The sequence below is a fragment of the Gorilla gorilla genome, chromosome 14 (genome assembly GCF_029281585.2).
Source record: "Gorilla gorilla gorilla isolate KB3781 chromosome 14, NHGRI_mGorGor1-v2.1_pri, whole genome shotgun sequence".
NCBI classification, from domain to species: domain Eukaryota; kingdom Metazoa; phylum Chordata; class Mammalia; order Primates; family Hominidae; genus Gorilla; species Gorilla gorilla.
The window spans coordinates 91,695,880-91,721,078 of record NC_073238.2 but is presented as its reverse complement, the minus strand read 5'-3'; the positions used below and the strand labels follow the sequence as shown (position 1 = coordinate 91,721,078).

Here is a 25,199-nt window from a genome sequence, read left to right as displayed (position 1 = left end):
ACAAATATTTGAAAAACAAAAACCATCTGCAATCCCAGCGTTAATACTCTCACTATTCTGGTACATTTCCTTGGCATCTTTTAAGCACCACTTATGCACATCGATGCGCGGGTCTTCGGAGACTGTATTTAACTCCTCGGTTTCAGGCATCCGGGGCGGCCACCCGCGGGCCGCGGTCCCCAGCAGGCTCCGGTGAGACTCCTTCCTTTCTTTTTTCTGCTCCACCTCCCTAAACCTTCCAGTTTCAGCCACAGATAGTCTCTTCCACATATAGCTGGCTTAAGCCCTCCCACATTCCATCTCAAAACAACAAAAAAAAATCCCCTTCAAGCGGGAGTCACATCTTTGGCAGGAAAGCAGAGGCTCGTCCCACAGCGACGAGACTGGGGCGGCCGCAGCGCGCGCTCCCGCTTGGGCGCGGCCCCACTCCCGCCGGGCTCCGCCCCTCCCCGCCCCCTTGGGCGGGGACGCGCCAGGGAAGCGCGCGGCCGCGAGCCCTGGCCGCCATTTTAGACTCGCTGTTTGTGGCCCAGGCGCAGGAAGCTTACGCGGTGGCAGCCGCTCGCTGAGGTAGTCTCTCGCGGCGCCGGGGATACCTGAACAAGGACGCAGACAGCGCGGGACTGAGAAGGAAAGCTTCTTTCTGGGCAGCCAGAGCCGCAAAGGTGGAGCCGCGTTGGCGCCCTCCGCGGGACCAGCGCCTCGGATGCGGGCGGAGCGCGGGGGGCCGCGGCTGCGGGAGCGCGAAGCGGGGGGCCAGGGGCGCCTCATGTGAGAGCCGCGGGACCTGCAGCCGCCGCCGTCCCCGGAGCACGGGGTGGTGTGTGGGGGAAGCCGCCCCCGGCAGCAGGTAACGGCGGAGGGGCAGGGCCGAGCCCCGCTGCGACGGCGGAGCCGGGGAGGGACCGCGGACCGTCTGTGGGCGGGCCGGAGTGGGGGTGGGGGCGCGGGGGCCGGGGCGCGCGCGGGCCGCTCCTCAGGAGTGCCGGGCGGGGCGCGGGGCGCGGGGCGCGGCACCCAGACCTTGGAGCTTGCTTGGGGGCGTTTCCCCGCCGTGCCTGCTTCCAAACATGTCAACAAGGCGTGGTGCGTGTGCGGCGGCCACCTGCAGCCTGCCCGCGACGCCGCCGCTCCCGGGCTCGCCGCGGCTCCTGCCCGGCTTTATGACCCTTGGCGGGGGCTGGTGACAGGCACCATGGAGCTCGCACTCTGTGGGCTCTCCCGGCGTCGGCTACGCCCGTGCTGGTAGCTTGAGCAATGAGGCACTGAAATGTCAAAGCAAACTGCCCAGGGTGGGGCGCGTGAGAAATGTCAGGGGAAGCCAATCGGTGGGGAGGTGGCGCAGGGAGGAGGGGACGCCCCCGCCGCTTAGCCAGGCGAAAAACTTGGTCAACTTGTGTTGAGCGGATTCGCGTCTGCCTTTGGCGTGGGCAGTCCTTTAGGTGGGGTTGCAGACAGGGGTCAGGAAGCAGCCCCGTAAACGGTCTGTATCTCCAAGCTGAGAGGTGAGAGAGATCATTTTTATTTTGTCGTTGCTAAAGATGTCCAGTTGAGTGACCCAGATTTTTTAATTAGAATCCTCCTTTTCTAACTTGAAAAAAAAGTAACTTAGTTTCTGTTATCTCTGAAATATTTATAAAAATACCATCAACTATCAGTTATCTATCTATCTATATGACCCGTAGACAGATTTTCGCCACTGTGCGCTCTCTAAGCATTTAGTTGTGAGTTAACCTCTTTATAGTGTTTTATTCTTGTAGTTCAGCCAAAGAATGCATGTTAGTTTGATATTAGTAAAAGCAGAACAGAAAGGAACTGTGATGCCAAAATAGGCTTTTTAGAGTTAACTACAAATGGGCATTTAAAATTATTGCATGCCCAGTGTAAAAGTGCCGAATACAACGATGCACACGGCTAGCTGTTCACTTCCGGTCTTCACCTAATGAAGTTGACTGCTTCTTTCAAAGTTCTTTTTTTTTTTTTTGAGACAGGGACTCACTTTGTCACCCAGGCTGGAGTGCAGTGGCGCAATCTCGGCTCTAGCGATCCTCCCACCCCAGGCTCCCTAGTAGCTGAGACTACAGGCATGGGCCACCATGCCCAGCTAATTTTTGTAGAGACAGGTTTCATCGTGTTGCCCAGGCTGGTCTCGAACTACGGAGCTCAAGCGATCCGCCTGCCTTGTCCTCCCAAAGTGCTGGGATTACAGGCGTGGCCCACCGCGCCCACCTCGAGAGTTTATGGAACATAGAGTTAGTTCACTAACTCCTTGTGCTGCTCAGCTAGTCTGTGGTCTTTCCTCAGTAGTTTGCTATTTAGCAGTTTGTAGTCATTTCAGTCCCTCACCAAAAGCTGTGGTGGCCTAAGTTGCATTATTTGGGGCCTAGAAGCTTTGCAGGAAATTAAACTGCCAGAGCCCTGAAGAGGCCTAGTTTTGGTGCTCTAGATTTCTAGAGTCTAGAATGTCTCATTGACGTTTTATAGTACAGCTTGGTTCTCCACACTTCTGTTCAAATATCGGAGGTGTTTTCACTTTGACAAAAGGAATTATAGGGTCCATTGATGTAAATTATTTGCAGGCTGGAGGATGCTCTGAGATGTTTAATTTTATGTATAGCAGAGTTTCATGTGTAAATAGATTTAATAAGATACTATTAAAGTAGTGTAAATTTTTTCATACATAAATGAAATCAACTTGGAAAAATTGACATTTAAAATTTTAAGTGTCCACTCACTTCAGTTATTTTCATGCACAAATGAGGATAGTGCAGAGGATATTTTTATTGGAATTTGGCCTTACATTTTTTTCCATTGCTTAATGCACTATAATTGTAACATAGACATATTACGTATGACAATTAACAGACTTAATTCAGCTATTTGTAAACTGGTAAGTTCTTAAAATACGCTTTGGTGATCATATAGTGTTTTTATATCTAGATCAAGAGATACTGTCCCTTAGTGTTGCATACTGTTAAAAAAAATTTTGTCAACTTTAACCTGAACTTGGAAAGGTATTTAAGTACATTTTATTTAAAACAGTACTATAATAGACAAAAAAAAGTTTCTATTTTTAGGACCAGCAAAGTATTTATTAGCAAAGACTATTATGTGAATAAGGCTACCATTTTATTTTTGTTTATATATCCATATACTCTAAAGTAAAATGAATCATTCCGTCTTTAAGTTGTCTAGTTCTGGTTTTAGAAGATTGTTCTCCAGAAACAGGCAATCAGTATTCTATAATAAGGTGTAGAAATTGCAAAGACTGTCATTCTTTTTTGAATCTCTGTATCTCAAAATGGTGAGTAGTTTTAGGTGGTCAGAAGAGAAATTATAAGCTCTGGATAGCAAACACTTTGTTCTTTGACCCAAATTTTATATACTAAAATTAAAGTAAGCCTTCAGGGTAAGTTAAAGCAGAAAAATGGGTCATAATAACAGTGTTATCTCAGCCTCTAGTGAGGGATTATTATTAGAAGAGACTTAATATTAAAGATTACAGTGTAGATTATACACTTTTCTCTAAACTTATAAAAAAATCTATTCTCAAGTCACACATAATTTCCAGTCTTCCATCAGACTACCTTCTTGCTGTCACCTCTGTCATTCTGTTTTCTTTCTTGTTCTCTCCCTGATCAGTAGGGTATACGTAATATATTTTATTCACATAGTTGGGAATAGGAGCAGTGAAGAACAGGCAGTTTATTGCACATATGCTAAGACGTCTTAGACTGACTTTCATGGCATTAAGGTCAGAGGCCTCTGCCATTCTCTTTTTACTCTCCAGCCCTCAATCCTCTTTCACAAGTTTTGCGAGGTACTGGATGGAGAAAGTTTGCAGAAACATTTGTTTTACAGTAATGCATATGCATATCCTTTATCTCACACAGGAATGAGAAATTCATTTATGCTGATAGGCCAGAGGAGTGTTGGAGCAACAAGCCATCTTTCTGAAAGGTTGTGACCCCAAGTTTAGGTCGAAACCACTACCCTGCCAGAACTGTTCTCTAGAAACAAAAAGTATTACAGGCTCTGAACTAAGTAACTACCAGTGAGTGGTCTGCAGCCATTTAGTTTAGAGCCTGCTATACTTTTCCAAAAAGTCCGATTACACAGTAATGCGTTGATAGTAAAAGAAATGTGTAAAACATAAAAAGGGAAGAGATGTTTGCAAGAAAAAAAATTACCTGTAATCTGCCGTCTACTGTTGGTTACTATAATAATTCAGTGAGTCTACTTCCAGGGTGTGTTTTCTCGTACACAAGCTCACTTGCGCCGTCTCTCTCTGACACACACACACACACACACACTCTCTCTCTCTCTTCATTTTAAAGGAAAAATAGAGTCAGGTGTGGTGGTGCATGCAGATACTCTGGAGGCTGAGGTGGAAGGATTGCTTGATCTCAGGAGGTCGAGGCTGCAGTGAGCCATGATCGTGCCACTGCACTCCAGCCTGGGTGACAGAGCGAGACCCCATCTTGAATGAATGAGTGAACAGAATGAATGAATGAGTGAACGGAATGAATGAATCATTCTCTGCCTTCTGGGTAGTAACCCTGGTTTTTAGCGTGTTGTGTACTTTAATGTCGTTAATGCTGGACTGCTTTCCTACGCAACAGTCATATCTCAACAGTTCAACAGTCATATCTCCCCTTTGAAAAGCCTTAATAGTATTGCATTTCTCACAGAAACCCTGTTTTATTAAACTCATTTTGGAAATTTAAGCACAGGAATATCAAGTAATTTGCTCAAAGCCACATAGCCAGTGAGAGGTAGAGCCAGAATTCAAACCCAAGGAGCTTGGTTCCAGAGCCCATTCTCTTTAGCCATAATACTGTTTTGCCATGAAAAAACTATCTTTCAAAGAAACTAATGGAATGAAAGTGCTAAGAATACATAGAATAAACAAATAGGTATAATTCAGAAACACAACTTGGGGAAAACAGTGCAATATTAAGTGATGTGTTTGAAGCAGCAGCTACATTCCAGACCAAACAATTCATAGTAGGGGTGGTTTTGCTTATTTTAGGCAGAGTTAAGAAGTGTCTGGCAGTAACACATATCATAGCCCAGTGGCTGTCCGTGGCAGCGGGTGATTTCAGGAAGAAACTGTTCCACCTCAGATCATCAGGCATTAAGAGTCTCATAAGGAGCGCACAACCTAGATCCCTCACATGGACAGTTCACAATAAGGTTCTCACTCCTATGAGAATCTAATGTAGCTGCTGATCTGACAGGAGGAGGAGTTCAGACTGTAAAGCTTGCTCACTTTCTGCTATGGGGCCCAGTTCTGGTCCTCAGGCCAGAACCACAGGACCCCTGTATAGACTATTAAATGTGGAACATCCTCTCTGGAGGTTCTTGGGACCCTGGTTGGCCTCTAATTCAAGAACAAATATCCTTAGATGACTTTTAAGAAAACTTTACAAAGTATCGCTGTAGGTTCCCTTTTATATTCATTTTAGTTAAGTTGACCACAACTTTTGAAATATAAATTCTTAGCATAGTTTCAAAATCATAATACTCTTTCTCCCATGTAGTATATACTGTATATTATACTGATAAATGTAGATGTTTAAAAACATATGCCAAAAAAGTATAAAATTTATAAAACCATTGTTGGCCTTCATTGGCATTTTTCATAATAGTTTGTTTTGGTATTCTTGAATTACTGATCCAGTTTTTCCTGCATGTTTGTGTTTGTGTATATAAACACACATCTCAGTGACAGAAGAATGAATTTTGAGTTTATTTCTATTCAAAAGTTGAGTAGGAAAAAAACTGATGCATTTTTCGGAATAGGATGAAACGAGGAGGAAGAGATAGTGACCGTAATTCATCAGAAGAAGGAACTGCAGAGAAATCCAAGAAACTGAGGACTACAAATGAGCATTCTCAGACTTGTGATTGGGGTAATCTCCTTCAGGACATTATTCTCCAAGTATTTAAGTATTTGCCTCTTCTTGACCGGGCTCATGCTTCACAAGTTTGCCGCAACTGGAACCAGGTATTTCACATGCCTGACTTGTGGAGATGTTTTGAATTTGAACTGAATCAGCCAGCTACATCTTATTTGAAAGCTACCCATCCAGAGCTGATCAAACAGATTATTAAAAGACATTCAAACCATCTACAATATGTCAGCTTCAAGGTAATATTTTAAATCCTTCTTTTAAAAAATAAAGTATTTTTAGTGGCTTTGTTTCCTAAACCAGTACATCTTCTCATGCCTTTAAAATATTTGCTTTTTCAGGGAAAATGCTTAAAAATTTAGAATTATTGTATACCTTAGAAGCTGTCACAAAATAATTATTATATTTGATGGAGCTAAATTACTGTTAATTATTAATAATTTCTTAAAACAGCAAAAGCAGCCACTAAATAAGCATAAGTCATTGATAAAGCTGTGAATTACATTGAATTATTGTGAACGATTTTGAGGAAGAAGAAATATAAAGTAAAAATTGGGAGATTATAATTGAGTAGAACTTAATTGCTATTTCTGTCTAACAGGAACTTAGTGTTACTTACTGATGGCTTTTTGAAATGGGATCTTCAAATGAAAAGGAAGCATAGAAACTTTATGTAGAAGATTTAGATGAATATATTTTAGAGAGAAATAGAAAAAGGTACATGGAAGAATGCCAAAGGGAACTGTTTATTTCTTTTTGTTGCTGGAAGGAAGGTATTGGAAATCATGCAGTGATGAGATAAATGAAGTGGGTGGCTTTTTGAGATATCCAGAATAATTTAAGAAATCATAGCTGGATGTGGGTACTTGTAGTCCAATAGTCCCAGCTTCTCAGGAGGCTGAGGCAGGAAGATTGCATGAGCCCAGGAGTTTGAGGTTGTGGTGAGCTATGATTGTGCAGCTGTATTACAGCCTTGGTGACAGAGCAAGACCCTGTCTCTATTTAAAAAAATAAAAAATCACAGTGGTTTGTGTGAGGCTTGTCATGTTTTGTTTGGGTGATGAATAATGAAATATGGACATGTTTACTGAATCTTTAAACACCAGATTTTGTGGTAGCAAATAACTTATTGAAAAAAAAAAAACTATGCATGAATACTTGATTTATCTGGATGTAGCAGTTGCTGAATAGTCCAGGCTAAACCTAGGCAAAACAGTAGTTCTTAACCCAGAGCTTCTGGCCATAACTAAAATCTTGTCTTCCCTCGAAGAATGTAATTTCCTCTTAGATGGAGATTACCTGCTTATTCTCCCATGTCTGTCCAAGGAGGAGGAGAGAATTGGTGGTGGGAATGGTTGGATATGTTTTCGCCTTTTTTCCCAGAAAACTGCACAAAGGCGCTTAGGCCACTGATTGCCAGGTTTTACAAATAAAAATGTAAGATGAGTATTTAAATTTGAATTTCGGATAATCAATGAATAATTTTTAGTACAGTTACATCCCTTTTAATGTTTAGGACATCTTTAATACTAAAAAATATCTGTTGTTTACCTGAAATTTAATTGGTGTCTAGTATATTATCTTGCGATCCTAACTGGGGGCAAGGGTAGGGGGATCAAACAACAATTCAGGACTCATCCCCATACTCCCAGGGAAGAAGGCTAAAGAGGTTTCTGTTTGGTTTTAGTTATCTTTGAGTTGTGTAAGAGTGTTCTAATGGTAAATTGTATACAAAGATGAGTATAATACAAATACATTCCTCTGATAGGTCTTAAAGTCCAGTTCCACCTAGTAGATTTGCTGGGTCATTTTTATAGCCCTGTGATACAATTCAGGTGTATCTAGTATAACTCTCATAAAATCATTTGTGCAAAAGTTGAACCTTTTTATTAGGGTTTTTTTTTTTTAATTTTCCTGAGGAAATAATTTCTGATTTACAAAAAAGAGTCACATCACAGGATTCTTCTGGGCTCTCCTGATAGTCTTCACTGATTATAGACCAAGGAGGCTTATAGTTAGAATTTTCAGTCTAGAAGAGTGGTTCTCTAACTTTATGTGCATCAAAATCACCTGAAGGGCTTGTAAAGCCAAAAATTTTTGATCCCACCCCCACAGTTTCTGATTCAGATGGTCTGGGTTGGGTATGAACATTTGTTCCCATTTAAGTTCCCACGTGATGTTGATGCTGCTAGTCTCAGGGACCACATATTATCTATAAGTAGCTCTGAAACTAATATAATTAGCACATTAGTTTTACAATCCACTCTTAACATTTTTGGGATAAAGTAGTGTATATGAATCTGGAAATTAATAATATCCTTTTAACTGTTGTTTTAAGGTGCTTCCCAGGAAACAACTAACTATTTGATGGATGAACTCCTTTTTACATCCTTGAGGGATTTTTTGGCCCTTTATCCTTCCCTTAGGAAATGTCTTTGCAGAAGTATGTCTGAGAATAGCTACATCTTATTTAGTTTAGATTTTCATGCCTGACTGGTCCAGTACACTCATTTTACTTCACATTCATCTTTCCATTAATAACATTAATGATGAATCCCAGGTTGTGATACACCTGAACATTTTGAGTAAATACTCAGTTTCTATTGCATACCATAGACACTGTATTTACATCTATTATGTGATCCACTACCAAATACATAATTATTTTTTAAAGACTATAAATTGATTTACTTCATTAGTTTATACAGTCACTTTGGAATAAATCAGTGTAAAAGCCAACATTAAATATGTCTCTTATCATCATGAAAGCTAGGTCTTGTCTTGACAATTGCCCTTATACTTTTTCAGAGAGACTCAGAAAAGGCCAAGTTGGAGGTGAGGGTGGAGGGTGGATGATTGAAAGAATATTCTTTAAGTTATAATGCAATAAACTAGTAATGATACTTCTATAAAATGAATATGTGTACAGAGAAATATAAATATATACATGAGTAATCTTGAAGTCTGGGTATTTGGGGAAAAAAGTAAAAAAAAAATAAAATATTCATGAGTAGACGGTGTTTCTTTTCTAAGGTGGACAGCAGCAAGGAATCAGCTGAAGCAGCTTGTGATATACTATCGCAACTTGTGAATTGCTCTTTAAAAACACTTGGACTTATTTCAACTGCTCGACCAAGCTTTATGGATTTACCAAAGGTATCTGCTCTTTTTGTTTTATTATCTATTACTGAGAAATTCAGTGAAAGTCTAACTTTTTTTTTTTTTTGTATTGACAGTGTGAGTATAAGGAAAGTAATATATATACATAATGGGAAACCAGTTACTATTTAGGATGAAAATAAACAGTATTTTTTTAAGCTTTTTTTTTTTTTTAAATCACCATACTTCTAAATTGGTATGGTTAAAGAAATTTACAGAGGCGTCTATAGGAAGTATTAAAAGAAATTCATTAAGTAAAATAGAGTCAAGCGTATTAGAAAAAAAGGGACACATAGATACTCATTTTGGGGCTTCCAGAGCAGGTTGGTGAAGTTAGAATCAAAGAAAAGTAGAGAGTGCCAGTATTGAGAGCAGGTATAGCTTCTAAAATCTTTTGGCAAATGTTCTGGAAAGATTTAATCTTGACCAAAGTTAGTATCAGCACAGTTTAGATTAATTTACAGACTTAAAGACGTCCTTTCTTTGGGTGAAAAATTAACATATATTCATATATATATTCTAACATGATCCTACACATAATCAGAGATCGTGTCTCTCTCTCACAACTATTCTCTTAAAATACAAAAATAAGAAGCATGCATTTTTAGAAAGGCAACTGGTAAAGGTGTCTGAATATGTTAGCTAATGGTTAATAGGTTAGTATCCAACAATAATTTGATATTTTTTTCCCAGAAGACACTGAAAACTAAAATATAGACACCCTTTTAAGTACCTAGTAGTTTAATGTACTAGGATGATTGAGGAGGGAATATAACTAAATTGAATATATTAACCCAAGTGGTTGTTTCAGTGGAATGTCTGTACCAAATAAATCACCAGTTGATGTCAAAGTCTTAATTGATTTTGAAACATTTTCATTACATATGTATATTTTGAGATAAAATATTTTTCTTCACGTATAAAATAAGGGAAATGGGCAGGAGAATCTGATTATCTTAATATTTTAAGATCTTAAGTACAGAAAGATCATTGTGGTACTCCGACTTAATGTGTAAAAATCTTCTGAATATCCTCCTAAATTTTGGATTTCTATCCCTTTTTCAAATTCGGGGTGATTCTAAGTCTTCTCTTCCTGTGAGCAGTCCAGGTGATTCTGATTAAGATGGTTAAAGGAACTCACGCTAAGAAATACTAGTTACATGGTATAGCGCCACCTTTAAGCTTCAAATAGGAAATGAAACAATCTGAATTGACTTTTAGTGTACCTACCATAGCTAAAATACAAATATACATACTGACTTGTATGTATGTATACCATATTAAAGGATATGTTGAACATAATTTAATTTTCTTTTTTTTCTTATCACTATGCATATATCTAGTACTAATCTGGGAACCATGAATGGAGCTAATGGAAAGAATGCTTCTTCCCTTATTAAGTGAGTCTAGGATACTTAATAACTGTTTTTCTTTTTTTCTTTTCCTTTTATGGCTTTGGTAGAAGATTGAAGTAGGGCGTTGCAATATTTTGGAAATCCCGAGAGAACTGAAGAGAACATAGAATAAATGTTTTTGTCCAGAGCTAAATTGGGGAAATGAGGAAAGACGTCAGTGATGCACTCATTAGACTGCAAATGAAATATGTTTGTACAAGATATAATTGAGTTTGATATGAAAATATTAGGAGAAAAATGTTAACATTTAAGTAGTTAAATAGTTTATCAAAATCTAGTTAACCAGTTGTTTAATCACAGTAAGGAAAAAGTAAATTAGGGAATTGTGATCAAGAAGGTAGTGTTTTGGTTGGGTGTGGTAGCTCACAGCTATAATCAGAGTACTTTGGGAAGCCGAGGCAGGAGGTTCCGTTGTGGCCAGGAGTTCAAGATCAGCCTGGGCAGCGTAGCAAGACCCATCTCTACAAAAAAAAAAGTTAGCTGGGTATGGTGGCTCACACCTGTAGTCTTAGCTACTAGGGAGGATGAAACAGGATTGCTTAAGTTCAGGAGTTCAAGGTTGTAGTGAGCTAAGGAGGTGCCAGTGCACTCCAGCCTGGGTGACAAGAACAGTACTCTGTCTCAAAAAAAAAAAAAGTAATGTTTCATTATACTTTCTTGGCTCTTAGCCTGTCCTCATCCTTTTTCACTCCTGTAGAGAATTTATAAAGCTAACTGGAGCATGAAGTTGGTTTTGTAGAGAGGAATGTGTTAGACCATGTATTAGCCTTTCTTTACTCTCCTAGATTCTTTGCCCACTGGTTTTAACTCATATCTTAGCCCCGATTGAGAGCTGCATACTTTGAGAATGCTTTAATTCCTGTTTGCCTACATTGATTCCTTTAGGTCAAATCCTGTCCAACAGATATATACATATATGTGTGTGTGTGTGTATGTGTGTATATACACATATGTACATACATACAAATATACATATACACATATATGATGAATGATACTCATTGGTGCTTTTGTGGATCAAAATACATTAAAATAGAAGACTTGAAAATATTGTAGATAACATTTGAAGGAGTTTTAAACTTGGAATTTTAAGTATTATTTTGATTGTTTTATAATCAAATTTTCTGTGAGTTTTCATATCTCAAATGAGTCTGTCATAGATTTTGAATAAATTATTAATTTTTAATGATGGTGTTAATAGTTACTATTTAGTGGTCATAACTATCAGAAAAGAAATGCAGTTTAGTGTTATAGAACACTAGGGTTTCCAGATATGGCAAAATGAAGTGTCTGAGAGAGATTCTCATCCTGGGTTCCAGAATTCCTCTTTTTACTTACCAGTGGTTTCTCTGATTTAGAGACACTTATCCTGAGGCTTGAAATGCTTTTTTTCCCCACACATAAATAGACTCTTCTCAAAGATGACAGATAGTCACCTATTTTTACCATATTCCCAACAACAGAGTGAAGGGGTGCCACCCCTAAAACATTTACAAAATATTAATATGTCATTATGGTTCAGATAAACTGTAGTACTAGGAAACCCCTTGATTCTCATTTCTAAAAATTGAAATAATTTTTATTTTTTTTTTTTGCTTTTCAGTCTCACTTTATCTCTGCACTGACAGTTGTGTTTGTAAACTCCAAATCCCTGTCTTCGCTTAAGATAGATGATACTCCAGTAGATGATCCATCTCTCAAAGTACTAGTGGCCAACAATAGTGATACACTCAAGCTGTTGAAAATGAGCAGCTGTCCTCATGTCTCTCCAGCAGGTATGTTGTGTTTTTTGCTAGACACATTTTAGTAAAATGCATTGCTATGTTCAAATTAGAAAAAACTATGATCATTAACCTTGAAGGTGGATTAATATGACTGCTTCATCTCTTTAAAATATTTTTAATGTAGTAATAGAATAGCATAAGTTCTGTAGGGTTACTAGCCTAGACACTGACTTTCAGCTTATTTTCTAATCTTATTTGATAAACTTATGAATAGCACATGCTAGAAAATGAACAGGAAAAAAAAGAGGAAAGGACAGTATGAGGTCAGCCTGAGGTGCCCCATTAATTACAATAGAGTTTTTTCTCATTGTAGTTGAGCTAATAGGGTAGATTTTGAGTCAGCGCAGTCACATAATTGCTTTTCTTCTCACTATGTAGAGGGAGAAGAGTTGTACTAAGTTGTACTACTAAGTTGTACTAAGTTGTACAACTAAGTTGTACTAAGTTGTACAACTAAGTTGTACTAAGTTGTACAACTAAGTTGTACTAAGTTGTACAACTAAGTTGTACTAAGTTGTACAACTAAGTTGTACAACTAAGTTGTACTAAGTTGTACAACTAAGTTGTACTAAGTGGTAGCCGTAGATTTTGCAAGATGATGTTTTTCCTAAGTTGAATTTTGGAGCCAAGAACCCATCAAATGCGAGAAGAGCATTATAATAGCTCTTTCCAGTTTCTCTTATATAGGATTTTCTGAGCATTACTACATTATTCAGTTTGAGATTACTTAAATTCCAGGTGGTTTGTATTGAAAAGAGAGTATAAACCTTACTACTGTGTTATACTACTGTCTGCTGCTTCATTTCTGACTCCTCCCACTGTTGACATGTTTGCTGATCCTTTAGCTGTGTTATTTGGGAAACCTGTTCTTTAAGGTATAGTGACAAATCTTTGATCTTTACAAAAACACTTCCAACCTTCTTGCCATCGCCAAAGGTCAGCCTTCTCCCAAGAAATGATTCCATTTTAGATGGAGATTGCTTGCTCATTCTCCCAAGTCTCCTTGCTCATTCTCTTTTCTCCCACAGGAGACTCCTGGTGATGAGAATGGCTAGGTCTATTGTATTTTCTTAGCCCTCTCTGCCAGTTAACAGATTACCACTGAAGCTATTATAAAACAGAAGTTAAGAATAGGCTTTGGCAGTTAGTTCTTATATGACCTTGATTACATTTTTATATTTACTGTATAGCTCTGCTCTCGGAGTAAAGTCTGTGCTTCCTGGCTTCATAGTGTACAAGGTCCTTTTGTATCTTGACCTCCATCTGTCTCTTGCTGGTCACTCACGTGGAGCTTTTACTTGGGTCCTATGGAACTACAGATTTTTGTTTGTTACCTTTGTTTGTGGTTGCTCAGTACACTTTACCCTGTGGAATACTTGCTCAAATGTTTTAACTTCCCCTTGCTAACTCCAGCCAGCCCAGACTTCAGAATTCAGCTCAGATGTGATCTTTGTTGACCTGCCTGTCAACGTAGGAGAAGGGAACTTCTCCTTTCTGGTTGAGATTTCCCACCTGTGTATTTCCAGAACACTCTGAACATTATTGCTAGCATTTAACACATTGTATGAGTCTTTATGTCTCTGATTTCTCTATAAAACTGTGAGTTCATAGTTCTCTTTATTCTGGTATATTCTGTGTTCATTCATTTTTATTAAATATACACAACAGTTCTGATAGTATAGTATAAGCTTACCTGATCCCACTTAATTGTGGGATCCGCCCAATGGGTTCACCTTGTCCGTTGTCCAGACAGAACCAATTTATCAAGATGGGAATTGCAATGAAGAAAGAGTAATTCACGCAGAGCCGGCTGTGTGGGAGACTAGAGTTTTGTGATTACTCAAATCAGTCTTCCCGAGCATTTGGAGATCAGAATTTTTTAAGATAATTTGGCAGGTAGGGGCTTGGGAAGTGCTGATTGGTAGTTTGGAGATGGAATCATAAGGGGTCAGAGTTAGGTTTTCTTAATGTCTTCTGTTCCTAGGTGCCATGGCAGAACCAGTTGGCCCAGATTACCAGTCTGGATTGTGTCAGCTGATCCATCTAGTGCAGGGTTTGCAAAATATCTCAAGCACTGTTCTTAGGTTTTACAATAATGATGTTATTGCCAGGAGCAATTTGGGGAGGTTCAGACTCTTGAAGCCAGAGGCTTCATGACCCCTACATTGTAATTTCTAATCTTGTAGCTAGTTTGGAAGTCCTGCAAAGGCAGACTGGACCCCAGGCAAGAAGGAGGGGTCTTTTTGTGAAAGGGCGGTTACCAGTTTTGTTTCAGAGTCAAACCATGAACCGAATTCCTTCCCAAAGTTAATTCGGCCTATGCCCAGCAATGAACAAGGGCAGCTTAAGGGTTAGAAGGAAGATAGGGTGGGTTAGGTCTGATTTCTTTCACGGTCATAATTTTGCAAAGTTGGTTTCATAATGACTTTTGGACTAGTTCTTCAGGAAAGGAAGGGAAGAGAAAGAATACTTTTTAATACAGCTGGGCACGTTGGCTCACGTCTGTTAATCCCAGCACTTTGGGAGGCCGAGGCAGGCGGATCACGAGGTCAAGAGATCCAGACCATCCTGGCCAACATGGTGAAAGCCCGTCTCTACTAAAAATACAAAAATTAGCTGGGCATGGTGGTGCACGCCTGTAGTCCCAGCTACTTGGGAGGCTGAGGCAGGAAAATCGTTTGAATCCGGGAGGCGGAGGTTGCAGTGAGCCGAGGTCGCACCACTGTGCTCCAGCCTGGCAACAGAGCGAGACTCTGTCTCAAAAAAAAGAAAGAACACTTGTAATACTTTCTATTTGAAGAGTATAACCACATAAGATTTCAGTTGAAATTTCATATTTACATATTTTCTATCTATCTTTTGCATATTTGGACAGTTTCTCTAAGTTGAAATTAGGGACTGTATTCTACTTTCCTCACTGAACATTTAATCAATTTTCTTTCCATTTCATATAGTTGTTATAATTGTCTGTAACTGGACCTCTAGGTTAGTTTGCCTGTTGCTTCCTTAATATTAATTATCAGGTTGAACTAATGAACATTTAGTTACTTAGTTCCCTATAAAGCCAACATTGCATTATAGTTCTAAAGTTGGACACTTGTTTTTACCTTTTTTGCTGTGATTAAAAAAAAAATTGGCTTATAGCAGTTTGCTTGTATTAATTTCTTCCTTAGGGTACATTCTTAAGAAGTGGAAGTCCTTGGACAAAGGTCTTTGTGCTTTTTGCCATATTTTTTTTTTCCAAATGAGTTGTATGAATTTATAGTACCACTACTAATCACCAATTTTTTAACAGCTTTATTGGCATATAATTCACAATTCTCATTTAAAATGTACAATTTATTGATTTTTAGTGTATTGATAGAGTAGTGCATGCATCACCACAATTTTAGAATGCTTTTATTATTCTAAAAAGAAACCACATACCTCTTAGCTGTTGCCCCCAAAACCTCCATCCCAGCCATCCCTCGACAACCACTAATCTATTTTCTGTCTGTGTAGATTTGCCTGTTCTGGACATTTCATATAAATGGAAATCTACCTTTTGACTTATGGATAATGCTGCTGTGCACATTTACGTACAAATTTTGTGTGGACATATGGTTTAATTTCTCTTAGGTATATACCTAGTGATCATATAGTAACTCCCCATTTGAGGTAATGCCAGGCTGTTTTCCAAAGCTGCTGTGTACCACTTTACATATCCATTAGCAGTGTCTTCTAACACTTATTTGTCTTTTTGATTATAGCCATCCTAGGGGGTGTAAACTCATTGTGGTTTTGATTTACATTTTCTTGTTGGCTAATGATGTTGAGTATCTTTTTTTTTTCTTTTTTTTTTTTGAGACAGGGTCTGACTCTGTCGCCCAGGCTGGAGTGGAGTGGCGTGATCCTGGCTTACTGCAGTCTGGACCTCCTGGGCTTAATCGATCTTCTCACCTCAGCCTCCCAAGTAGCTGGGACCACAGGCATACGCCATTATGCCCGGCTAATACTTTGTAATTTTTGTAGAGATGGGGTTTTGCCTGGTTGCCTAGGCTAGTCTCGAACTCATGGGCTCAAGTGTTCCTCCCACCTCAGCTTCCCAAAGTGCTGGGATTATAGGCGAGAGCCACCGTGCCTGACCTTGACTGTCTTTTCATGGTGCTTCTTGGCCATTTGTATATCTTCTTTGGAGAAATGTCTATTCAGATCCTTTGCCTATTTTTTTTTTTTTTTTGAGACAAAATCTTCTTGTTGCCCAGGCTGGAGAGTGCAGTGGCGTTGATCTCGGCTCACTGCAACCTCCGCCTCCCGAGTTCAGGTGATTCTCCTGCCTCAGCCTCCTGAGTAGCTGGGATTACAGGTGCCCGCCACCACATCCGGCTAATTTTTGTATTTTTAGTAGAGATGGGGTTTCACCGTGTTGGCCAGGCTGGTCTCGAACTCCTGACCTCAGGCAATCCATCCGCTTTGGCCTCCCAAAGTGCTGGGATTACAGGTGTAAGCCACTGCGCCCAGCCCCTTTGCCTATTTTCTAATTTGGGTTATTTGTCTTAATTTATTGAGTTGTAATAGTGCCCTAGTTTTATTTTACTTTTGTCACTGTGTTATGTTTTTAAATACTTGGAACTATGTTCTTAACTGGTACATAACTGACAGCTAATACACAAAGCAGCTTAAACCAACACCCATTTATTTGCTCCGCTGTTCTGTACATTAGAGCTGTAGTTAGGGCTCAAGTGGCTTCTCTGCTTAGAATCTTAAAAGGCTGAGAGGAAAATGTCAGGAAGGCTGGGCTCTTACCTGGAGGCTCTGCAGAAGAATCCACTTCCACGCTCATTCAAGTTATTGGCCGAATTTAGTTCCTTGTGATTGTTGGACTGACATCCAATTTCCTTATTGGCTGTCTGCAGGAGGCTGTTAGGGGGTCTTTCTGCTCTTAGAGGCTGGTTGTGATTTTTCTTTTTTGGCCCCCTCTAGCTTAGAGCCAGCAATAACACATTGAGTCCCCTTTGCATTTTGAATCTCTCTGACTTCCTCTTCTGCAATCAGCCAGAGGAAACTGCTTTAAAAGGGGCTCTTATGATTAGACTAGGACCATCCAGATAATCTCTTTTATATGGTCAGCTGTACCATATATCATCATCATGGGCATGATATCTTATGGAATTCACAGATGCTAGGCATTAGGGTGTGGGATCTTGGAGGCCATTTTGAGAATTACGCCTGCCACAACTGCTTTTGTAGTTGTAGTCCAAAGTTTCTTTCATTTGAATTGTTGGTTACCATTTCCCATGTCTGTGTGTGTTTTTTTTAATTATTATTATACTTTAAGTTCTGGAGTACATGTGCAGAACATGCAGGTTTGTTACATAGATATACATGTGCCACGGTGGTTTGCTGCACCCATCAACCTGTCATCTACATTAGGTATTTCTCCTAATTCCATTCCTCCCCTAGCCCCCAACTCCCGACAGGCACCAGTGTGTGAGGTTCCCCTCCCGGTGTCCATGTGTTCTCATTGTTCAACTCTCGCTTATGAGTGAGAACATGTGGTGTTTGGTTTTCTGTTCTTGTGTTAGTTTGCTGAGAATGATGGTTTCCAGCTTCATCCATGTCCCTGCAAAGGACATGAACTCATCCCTTTTTATGGCTGCATAGTATTCCATGGTGCATATGTGCCATGTTTTCTTTATTTAGTCTATCATTGATGGGCATTTGGGTTGGTTCCAAGTCTTTGCTATTGTGAACAGTGCCACAGTAAACATACATGGGCATGTGTCTTTATAGTAGAATGATTTATAATCATTTGGGTAAATACCCAGTAATGGTATTGCTGGGTCAAATGGTATTTCTAGTTCTAGATCCTTAAGGAATTGCCACACTGTCTTCCACAATGGTTGAACTAATTTACACTACCACTAACAGTGTAATAGCATTCCTGTTTCTCCATATCCTCTCCAGCATCTGTTGTTTGCTGACTTTTTAATGATTGCCATTCTAACTGGCGTGAGATGGTATCAGAACGGAGATGTGCTTAGGTTACCTTGAGTAATTAGAGTATATTTCAAAGTATATAAAATAGCAGGGCGTGGTGGCGTGTGCCTGTAACCCCAGCTACTTGGTAGGCTGAGGCAGGAGAATCGCTTAAACCAGGGAGGCGGAGGTTGCAGTGAGCCAAGATCGCACCCCTGTACTCCATCCTGGGTGGCAGAGCGAGACTCCATCTCAAAACAAAAATAAAGTATATACCTACTTTGCGGAAAACAGAAACTTTGTGGTTGCTGAATACTGAGACATGACTCTCTTTTCTGGTGACTCATTCTGGTAATTCAGTTTATCTCTTCTGATAATTCTAATGCCTATCTTTTCACACTGTTATAAAGCTATGGCTTATTGGTGGCCTCTGTCTTGTCATTTCTTAAGCAGTAGTTAAGTGCATGGACATAAGAGTCACTTAGCCTGTGTTTGTATTGCAGCTTTGCTATTTTTAGCTAGCTGTCTCCACTTCAAAGTAGAAATAATACTTTTCCAGATTTTTAAAATTATTTGTGGGATAACATCTAGTACCTGGCACATCATACTTGTAACAATAAATAGATGAAAATACGGTGTATGTTTTGTTGTTCCTATCCCTGTTTCTAAACATAAGGATGAAATGGATTGAATGGGTTACTTACCAGGTAATATAAGGTGCCTCTTTGGGGTAGAATTCTTATAGTAGGCTGGGTGCAGTGGCTCACATCTGTAATCCCAGCACTTTGGGAGGCCAAGATGGGTGGATCACTTGAGGTCAGGAGTTCGATACTATCCTGGCCAACATGGTGAAACCCTGTCTCCACCAAAAATACAAAAATTAGCCAGGCGTAGTGGCATACGCCTGTGGTCCCAGCTACTCAGGAGGCTGAGGCAAGAGAATTGCTTGAACCCAGGAGGCAGAGGCTGCAGTGAGCTGAGATCACACCACTGCACTCCAGCCTGGGCTACAGAGTGAGACTGACAAAACAAAAACAGAACTCTTATAGAGAGATCAAACATTGACCTTTGCAATGTCATCTGTTGCTAGGATGATAGTTTTGGTAAGTTATAAAGAATGGCACCCTAAGTATAGGGAATCATCTAAGGGAACTGCTTTCTGGGTATGTTAGAGCTTCGAAAGTCATAATGAATATTTCCATTAATGTGAATTGAGTAGTTATTTTTGACATACTTAATTAGTGATATCTTGGTATTTTTTCTTATAAGTTTAGTAAGCTGCTTATATACTATTAGCAATTAGACTTGATCATTTGATAGAAATCTTTAGTTTGTAAATGTTTTCTTTCATTACCTAATTCATAGTTTTATATGGTTCTATCTTACTCTGTTTTTATTAGGATTAGGTTTTGAACTTCAAAAAATGTCCTTTGGCCTCCGTCACAGTGGTCCTGTAATTACCTAACCTATAAGTTTAGTGTTAGTAATAACTTTTTAAAAATATGGCACTGTCTGTGTATTACTGGAATGCCCCAACCTTAGTGATGGTGTATTTTTTAAATGACAGAGTTAACTGAGTTTTATTTCTTTTTAATAGATGGGATTTAGAATTGGTTTCATTTTCTTGTAGACAAAATTAGTAATAGATTTTAAATGTTTGTGACTTCCCTTCTAATTCAACTATACAAATTTTAAATTATATAGTTTTGTGGTAAGGGAACTGTGACAAACTTTTGTGGGACATGTACTTGATTGAATTTTTGAACAGATAAACTTTTACAAAAACTTGCAAATAATTTTTTTTTTCTTTCAAGGTATCCTTTGTGTGGCTGATCAGTGTCACGGCTTAAGAGAACTAGCCCTGAACTACCACTTATTGAGTGATGAGTTGTTACTTGCTTTGTCTTCTGAAAAACATGTTCGATTAGAACATTTGCGCATTGATGTAGTCAGTGAGAATCCTGGACAGACACACTTCCATACTATTCAGAAGAGCAGCTGGGATGCTTTCATCAGACATTCACCCAAAGTGAACTTAGTGATGTATTTTTTTTTATATGAAGAAGAATTTGACCCATTCTTTCGCTATGAAATACCTGCCACCCATCTGTACTTTGGGAGATCAGTAAGCAAAGATGTGCTTGGCCGTGTGGGAATGACATGCCCTAGACTGGTTGAACTAGTAGTGTGTGCAAATGGATTACGGCCACTTGATGAAGAGTTAATTCGCATTGCAGAACGTTGCAAAAATTTGTCAGCTATTGGACTAGGGGAATGTGAAGTCTCATGTAGTGCCTTTGTTGAGTTTGTGAAGATGTGTGGTGGCCGCCTATCTCAATTATCCATTATGGAAGAAGTACTAATTCCTGACCAAAAGTATAGTTTGGAGCAGATTCACTGGGAAGTGTCCAAGCATCTTGGTAGGGTGTGGTTTCCCGACATGATGCCCACTTGGTAAAAACTGCATGATGTAGGGCATGATGAATAGCACCTTAATTTCAAGCAAATGTATTATAATTAAAATTTTATTTGCTGTAGTTCTGATATAATTCTACTATTTTGTGGCACAGAAATTTGATATCTTCAGTCAGTATATGTAAAGATTGTTTATCGGAAGACCCATGAATGAGTTTTGGTCAGAAAACTCCACTTGTTTCTTTAGTGTAATAGCAATCATATCTCCGAATTTTTTTTTAATGTGGTTCAGATGTGAAAGTAATAACCAGTTATACGTATTAAACAGTTTACAGTCTAAAGGAAACAAAACCTATATGTTATAATATCCAAGAAGTACTAATAGGTTTTCTGAAATGTTATATTCTCTATGCATTTAAAAAAAAATGTAAACTTGACATTTTAGGGTCTTCAGTTACACATACACCTGTTATAAGGTGTTTAATATAGCTCAGGAAAGTGAGCATTTTGTGAGAAAAATGAATATATCGTATCTAATGGAAAAGATTGGATGAATGTTCTCAAATGTTACAAAGCTGTTTAAAGAAAAAGGTATATATAAGTAATCGGAACACTTAGAAAACTGATAAATGTCACAGTGGTATTATAGAAGGATAATACAGAGCCAAGATCAAATTAAAAGACAATAAATGGAACAGAAGGGAGGCAGTGTTTAGCTTTGTATAAACTTTTAGGTTTGCTCTGTAATCTGCTAAATCATATACATTCTTTTGTGATATGTTATTATGTATGTGGCACTTGAGGCACTGTATGTAAAGTAAGGAATGCTTTACTAGTTCTCCTTGGTTTTATCTTTGTTTAAACTAGCTTTAAAGTATTAAACAATAATTGAAATGAAAAGCTTACCTATTTTAAAAAGCCAAATTTAAATAAATATATAACTTTAAAATGTTTATCAGTTGTTTCCATGAAAGAATATTAGTTTCCAGTAAATTTTAGTGATGGCTCAGTCACTTTTCTATTTTGGAATTACATAGTTATGTAAGTAAAATTTTTAAAAATCATAAAGGGAGCACCATTGTACAGTCTAGCATAAACAGCAAATTTTAAAGAGGACATATTTAAGTTCATAATCATATTTTTCAGTAAATATTGCTCAGTGAACTGGAAAACTTTAATAGAAAAATGTCTGCAGTTTTGTGATTGTTAATTTGGTTAAACCGATATATTATTTAAGTTAGGTAACATTTTATATTACTTTCATATGAATAAAGGTAATCCATGCATTGTCGAGTCTATAAAATGTTGAGTTTTTTTTAGATGATATAAACTTTGATTCTGGGCACTAGTGCTAGTAGATATTACTACCCTCCTGAGGGAAATCAGAAGTGATTTAACCCCAATGGAATACATTAATTCTTGAAGCGGCTCTTTTCAGTAGTGTGACTTTTAGAAAGTATCTCAGTAGTTAAGGAAGCTAACAGTCTTAGATCTACTTTTAAAACGGATGGCCTTCTTAAGAATAAAGCAAAAGGTGATTTTCTACATAATTTATGCTTTCCAAAAGTGATGATATGCTCTCCTGCAGCAACATACGAGAAGAAAAAAGGCTTATCTAGATTCAAAAATTAACAGCAATTATAGTAATATATCCCCTCCTTCTAAATAGTAAAAAGCTCTGATTGTACAAGAATTACCTGTGCTAGTCAAGTTGTTGTTTTTCCTTGAACAACTTTGGAAAAATGGATTTGACAGTACATAATCAGTTCTACTAACCAAAGCTTGTATTTGGAAATTTACTTTTTGTACAAATTGAATTATATAATGCTTAAAATACTTTAAGTCACTTTATAAGCAAAATGCATAGTACTTAATTTGTTTATACTGTAAAGTATATGTTAAATGCTTTTATCACTTTGAGAATAAAAAGTTACTAATGCTGTTGTATTTTACTTTTTAAAAACTACACAAACATTTGACTTTAAACTTAAAAATGTTTCAAATCCATATTTGATGGATATAATATTTAATATTAAACAATGTTTATGATAGACTCGCCTTTTTGAAGATACAAGGTTAGGCTCATGGAACCTATTCTTGAAATAAGCTCTGATGCCTAAAGAAATAGGAAATTTAAAACCTACCATGAAATATACATTTTTAAATTTTTATACAGAAAATAATAGGTTCTTTCTGCATTCTGAATGAGACCTTATAAAACACATTGTTTAGACATAGAATCAGTCTTTAAGGGTCCTTGAACCCAACCAGTCTTTTTAGAGATAAATGTCTTTATATAAATTAGAACAGTTTTTCAACTATTGAAATTATTTTCATTGTTTTACTGGCTTTCAACTTACCTTGGTAATTTGGGCTGTTGTAACCATATCAGAAAAAATAGGTATGATTGAGGATTAAGTCAATTTAGTGCATTTTAAGAACTTTAGGCTGAAAGGAAGAAGTTCGTGTGAAGAAGGTTCAAGCCTCCACTAGGTCCTTTAAAAATTTTTCTTTTACACTAGGTCCTTTAACACACTAATTAATTTCTACCCCACACATAGATAGTAATGAGCTTTGCACAGACTCCAACCCCAGTTTGTGGGGCTGGTTTTAATTTTACCAGGCAGGAAAATTCCAGCTGCTTGCTGACACCCAACTTTAAAAAGGGCACAAAGCCTTTTACTCCGAAAGTGAAGTAAGAGCTTATCCTTAGAATAATCAGTCCAATAAAAGGATAAATAATCCTAACTTGTTTTAAGTAGGAGACAAAATTTTGAAAGGAACGTTTGAAGAGCAGGAAACTACTTGGATAATAAAGGGTAAATATGACGAAGATGCTGGAAACACTTTGGCCAGCCTGTTTGCCTTTGTGAACAGGGAAAAAGCATGTGTGTAGTTTTGGAACATCACTCTTTGTATAGCCTGCCAACTATTTAAAAATAAAACATCTTACAGGAACTATAATCCCAGGTAATTCATTAAGTGCCACCACAGCAGACCATAAAACTGGATAAGACTTCCTAAGACTTGATTTTTTTCTCCGATTTTTAAGGAGCCACCAATATTGAGGGTTCTAAATAAAGTTTAGTAGGTTTCTTCACTGTGTTTTCCTCTACCTGCAACAATATATTAGATGACACTTTGTGGGTATACTTACTTACCTAATTTTGTGCCAGATTAATGAGGGGATATATTCACTCTAAAGCCCTAGTCAGACTAAAAATGTATAAATTTTATACATCTACAACATTTTTTTGAGACGGAGTCTCACTCTGTTGCCAGGCTGGAGTGCAGTGGTGCGATCTTGGCTTGTGGGAACCTCCACCTCCTGGATTCAAGTGATTCTCCTGCCTCAGCCTCCCAAGTAGCTGGGACTACAGGCATGCTCCACCACAACCAGCTAATTTTTGTATTTTCAGTAGAGACGGGGTTTCACCATGTTGGCCAGTCTGGTCTCGAACTCCTGACCTCCAGTGATCCGTCCACCTTGGCCTCCCAAAGTGTTAGGATTACAGGCATAAGCCACCGCACCCAGCCTACATCTATAACAATAGCAAAATAGAAACTGCATTTAAGTTGTACTTAAGTTATAATTAAAGTAAATCACATTAAGTCATATTGCTCAAAGGGCAGCAAAACTTAATTTGCAGATTTCTGCGTGGCTATGTTTTGGTTTCTCAACTACTATTTTGAAAGCATGTTCTTGAATCATCTGCACCTGAAAGCTCTACGTCTTGTAAGTAGAGCTGACAGGTTTAATTCTTAAGAAATACTTTTGTAAATGTTAATGCTGTCTGTGCTGTAGTTACTTTATGATGCTTTCTGTCTTCATTTAATTAAGATTCTTAGGAACAATGAAAAATCTTGAATGCTTTTTTTTTGAGACAGAGTCTCGCTCTGTCGCCCAGGCTGGAGTGCAGTGGAGCCATCTCAGCTCACTGCAACCTCCGCCTCCTGGGTTCAAGTGATTCTCCTGCTTTAGCCTCACGTGTAGCTGGGATTACAGGCATGGACCACAACACCTAGCTTTTTTTTTTTTTTTTTTTTTAATTTTAGGAGAAACGGGGTTTCACCACATTGGCCAGGCTGGTTTTGAACTCCCGACCTTCAGTGATCCTCCCACCTCAGTTTCCCAAAGTGATGGGATTACAGGCGTAAGCCACTGTGCCTACTCAAAAATCTTGAATGCTTTTTTCACATAACTATTAGAATCTTGTTTAAAAGTTCCAGGTATAGATATCCTCATTTGTTTTCCCTGCATAACCAAGTTCTTTGATTTGCAGTTGACCAAAACTTGGTACAAGAATCTTTGTCTCTTCAAGGCAGTTCTGGAAATCCAAAATCCTGTAGTTTTTCCAGAGCAATTTCCTGAGTTTGGTAGAAGTTCGTGTTGCCTGAGTTTAGCCACTAGATGGTGATAATGCACAGATCCAAGTTTTCTTGTAACATTGTGAAGACAATTAGCAGGTTAAAGAGGCAGTATTAATTTGGAATGTTTAGGCATTATTATAAGGAGCTGACAGGCTAAAGGAGGCGTGAAAGAAAGTTCTCCC

At 38.5% G+C, this 25,199-nt stretch overlaps 1 protein-coding gene across 1 annotated transcript; it reads left to right on the top strand.

The window, feature by feature from the left end:
• Positions 1-708: 708 nt before the first annotated feature.
• Positions 709-22,587, top strand: FBXL3 (F-box and leucine rich repeat protein 3). The gene is made up of 5 exons (XM_031001274.3): positions 709-850; positions 5,806-6,154; positions 8,949-9,071; positions 12,093-12,264; positions 20,046-22,587. Exons 2-5 carry the CDS (start codon positions 5,807-5,809, stop codon positions 20,687-20,689), a joined length of 1,287 nt encoding a protein of 428 aa, XP_030857134.1. The 5' UTR covers positions 709-850; position 5,806; the 3' UTR covers positions 20,690-22,587.
• Positions 22,588-25,199: the final 2,612 nt, after the last annotated feature.

Bases quoted from the DNA above. Each gene is read 5' to 3' on its own strand.
- FBXL3 (XM_031001274.3), top strand. From the start codon at position 5,807: ATGAAACGAGGAGGAAGAGATAGTGACCGTAATTCATCAGAAGAAGGA. The intron at 6,155-8,948 runs GTAATATTTTAA...TTCTTTTCTAAG, and splicing joins TACAATATGTCAGCTTCAAG to GTGGACAGCAGCAAGGAATC. The intron at 12,265-20,045 runs GTATGTTGTGTT...TTTTCTTTCAAG, and splicing joins TCCTCATGTCTCTCCAGCAG to GTATCCTTTGTGTGGCTGAT.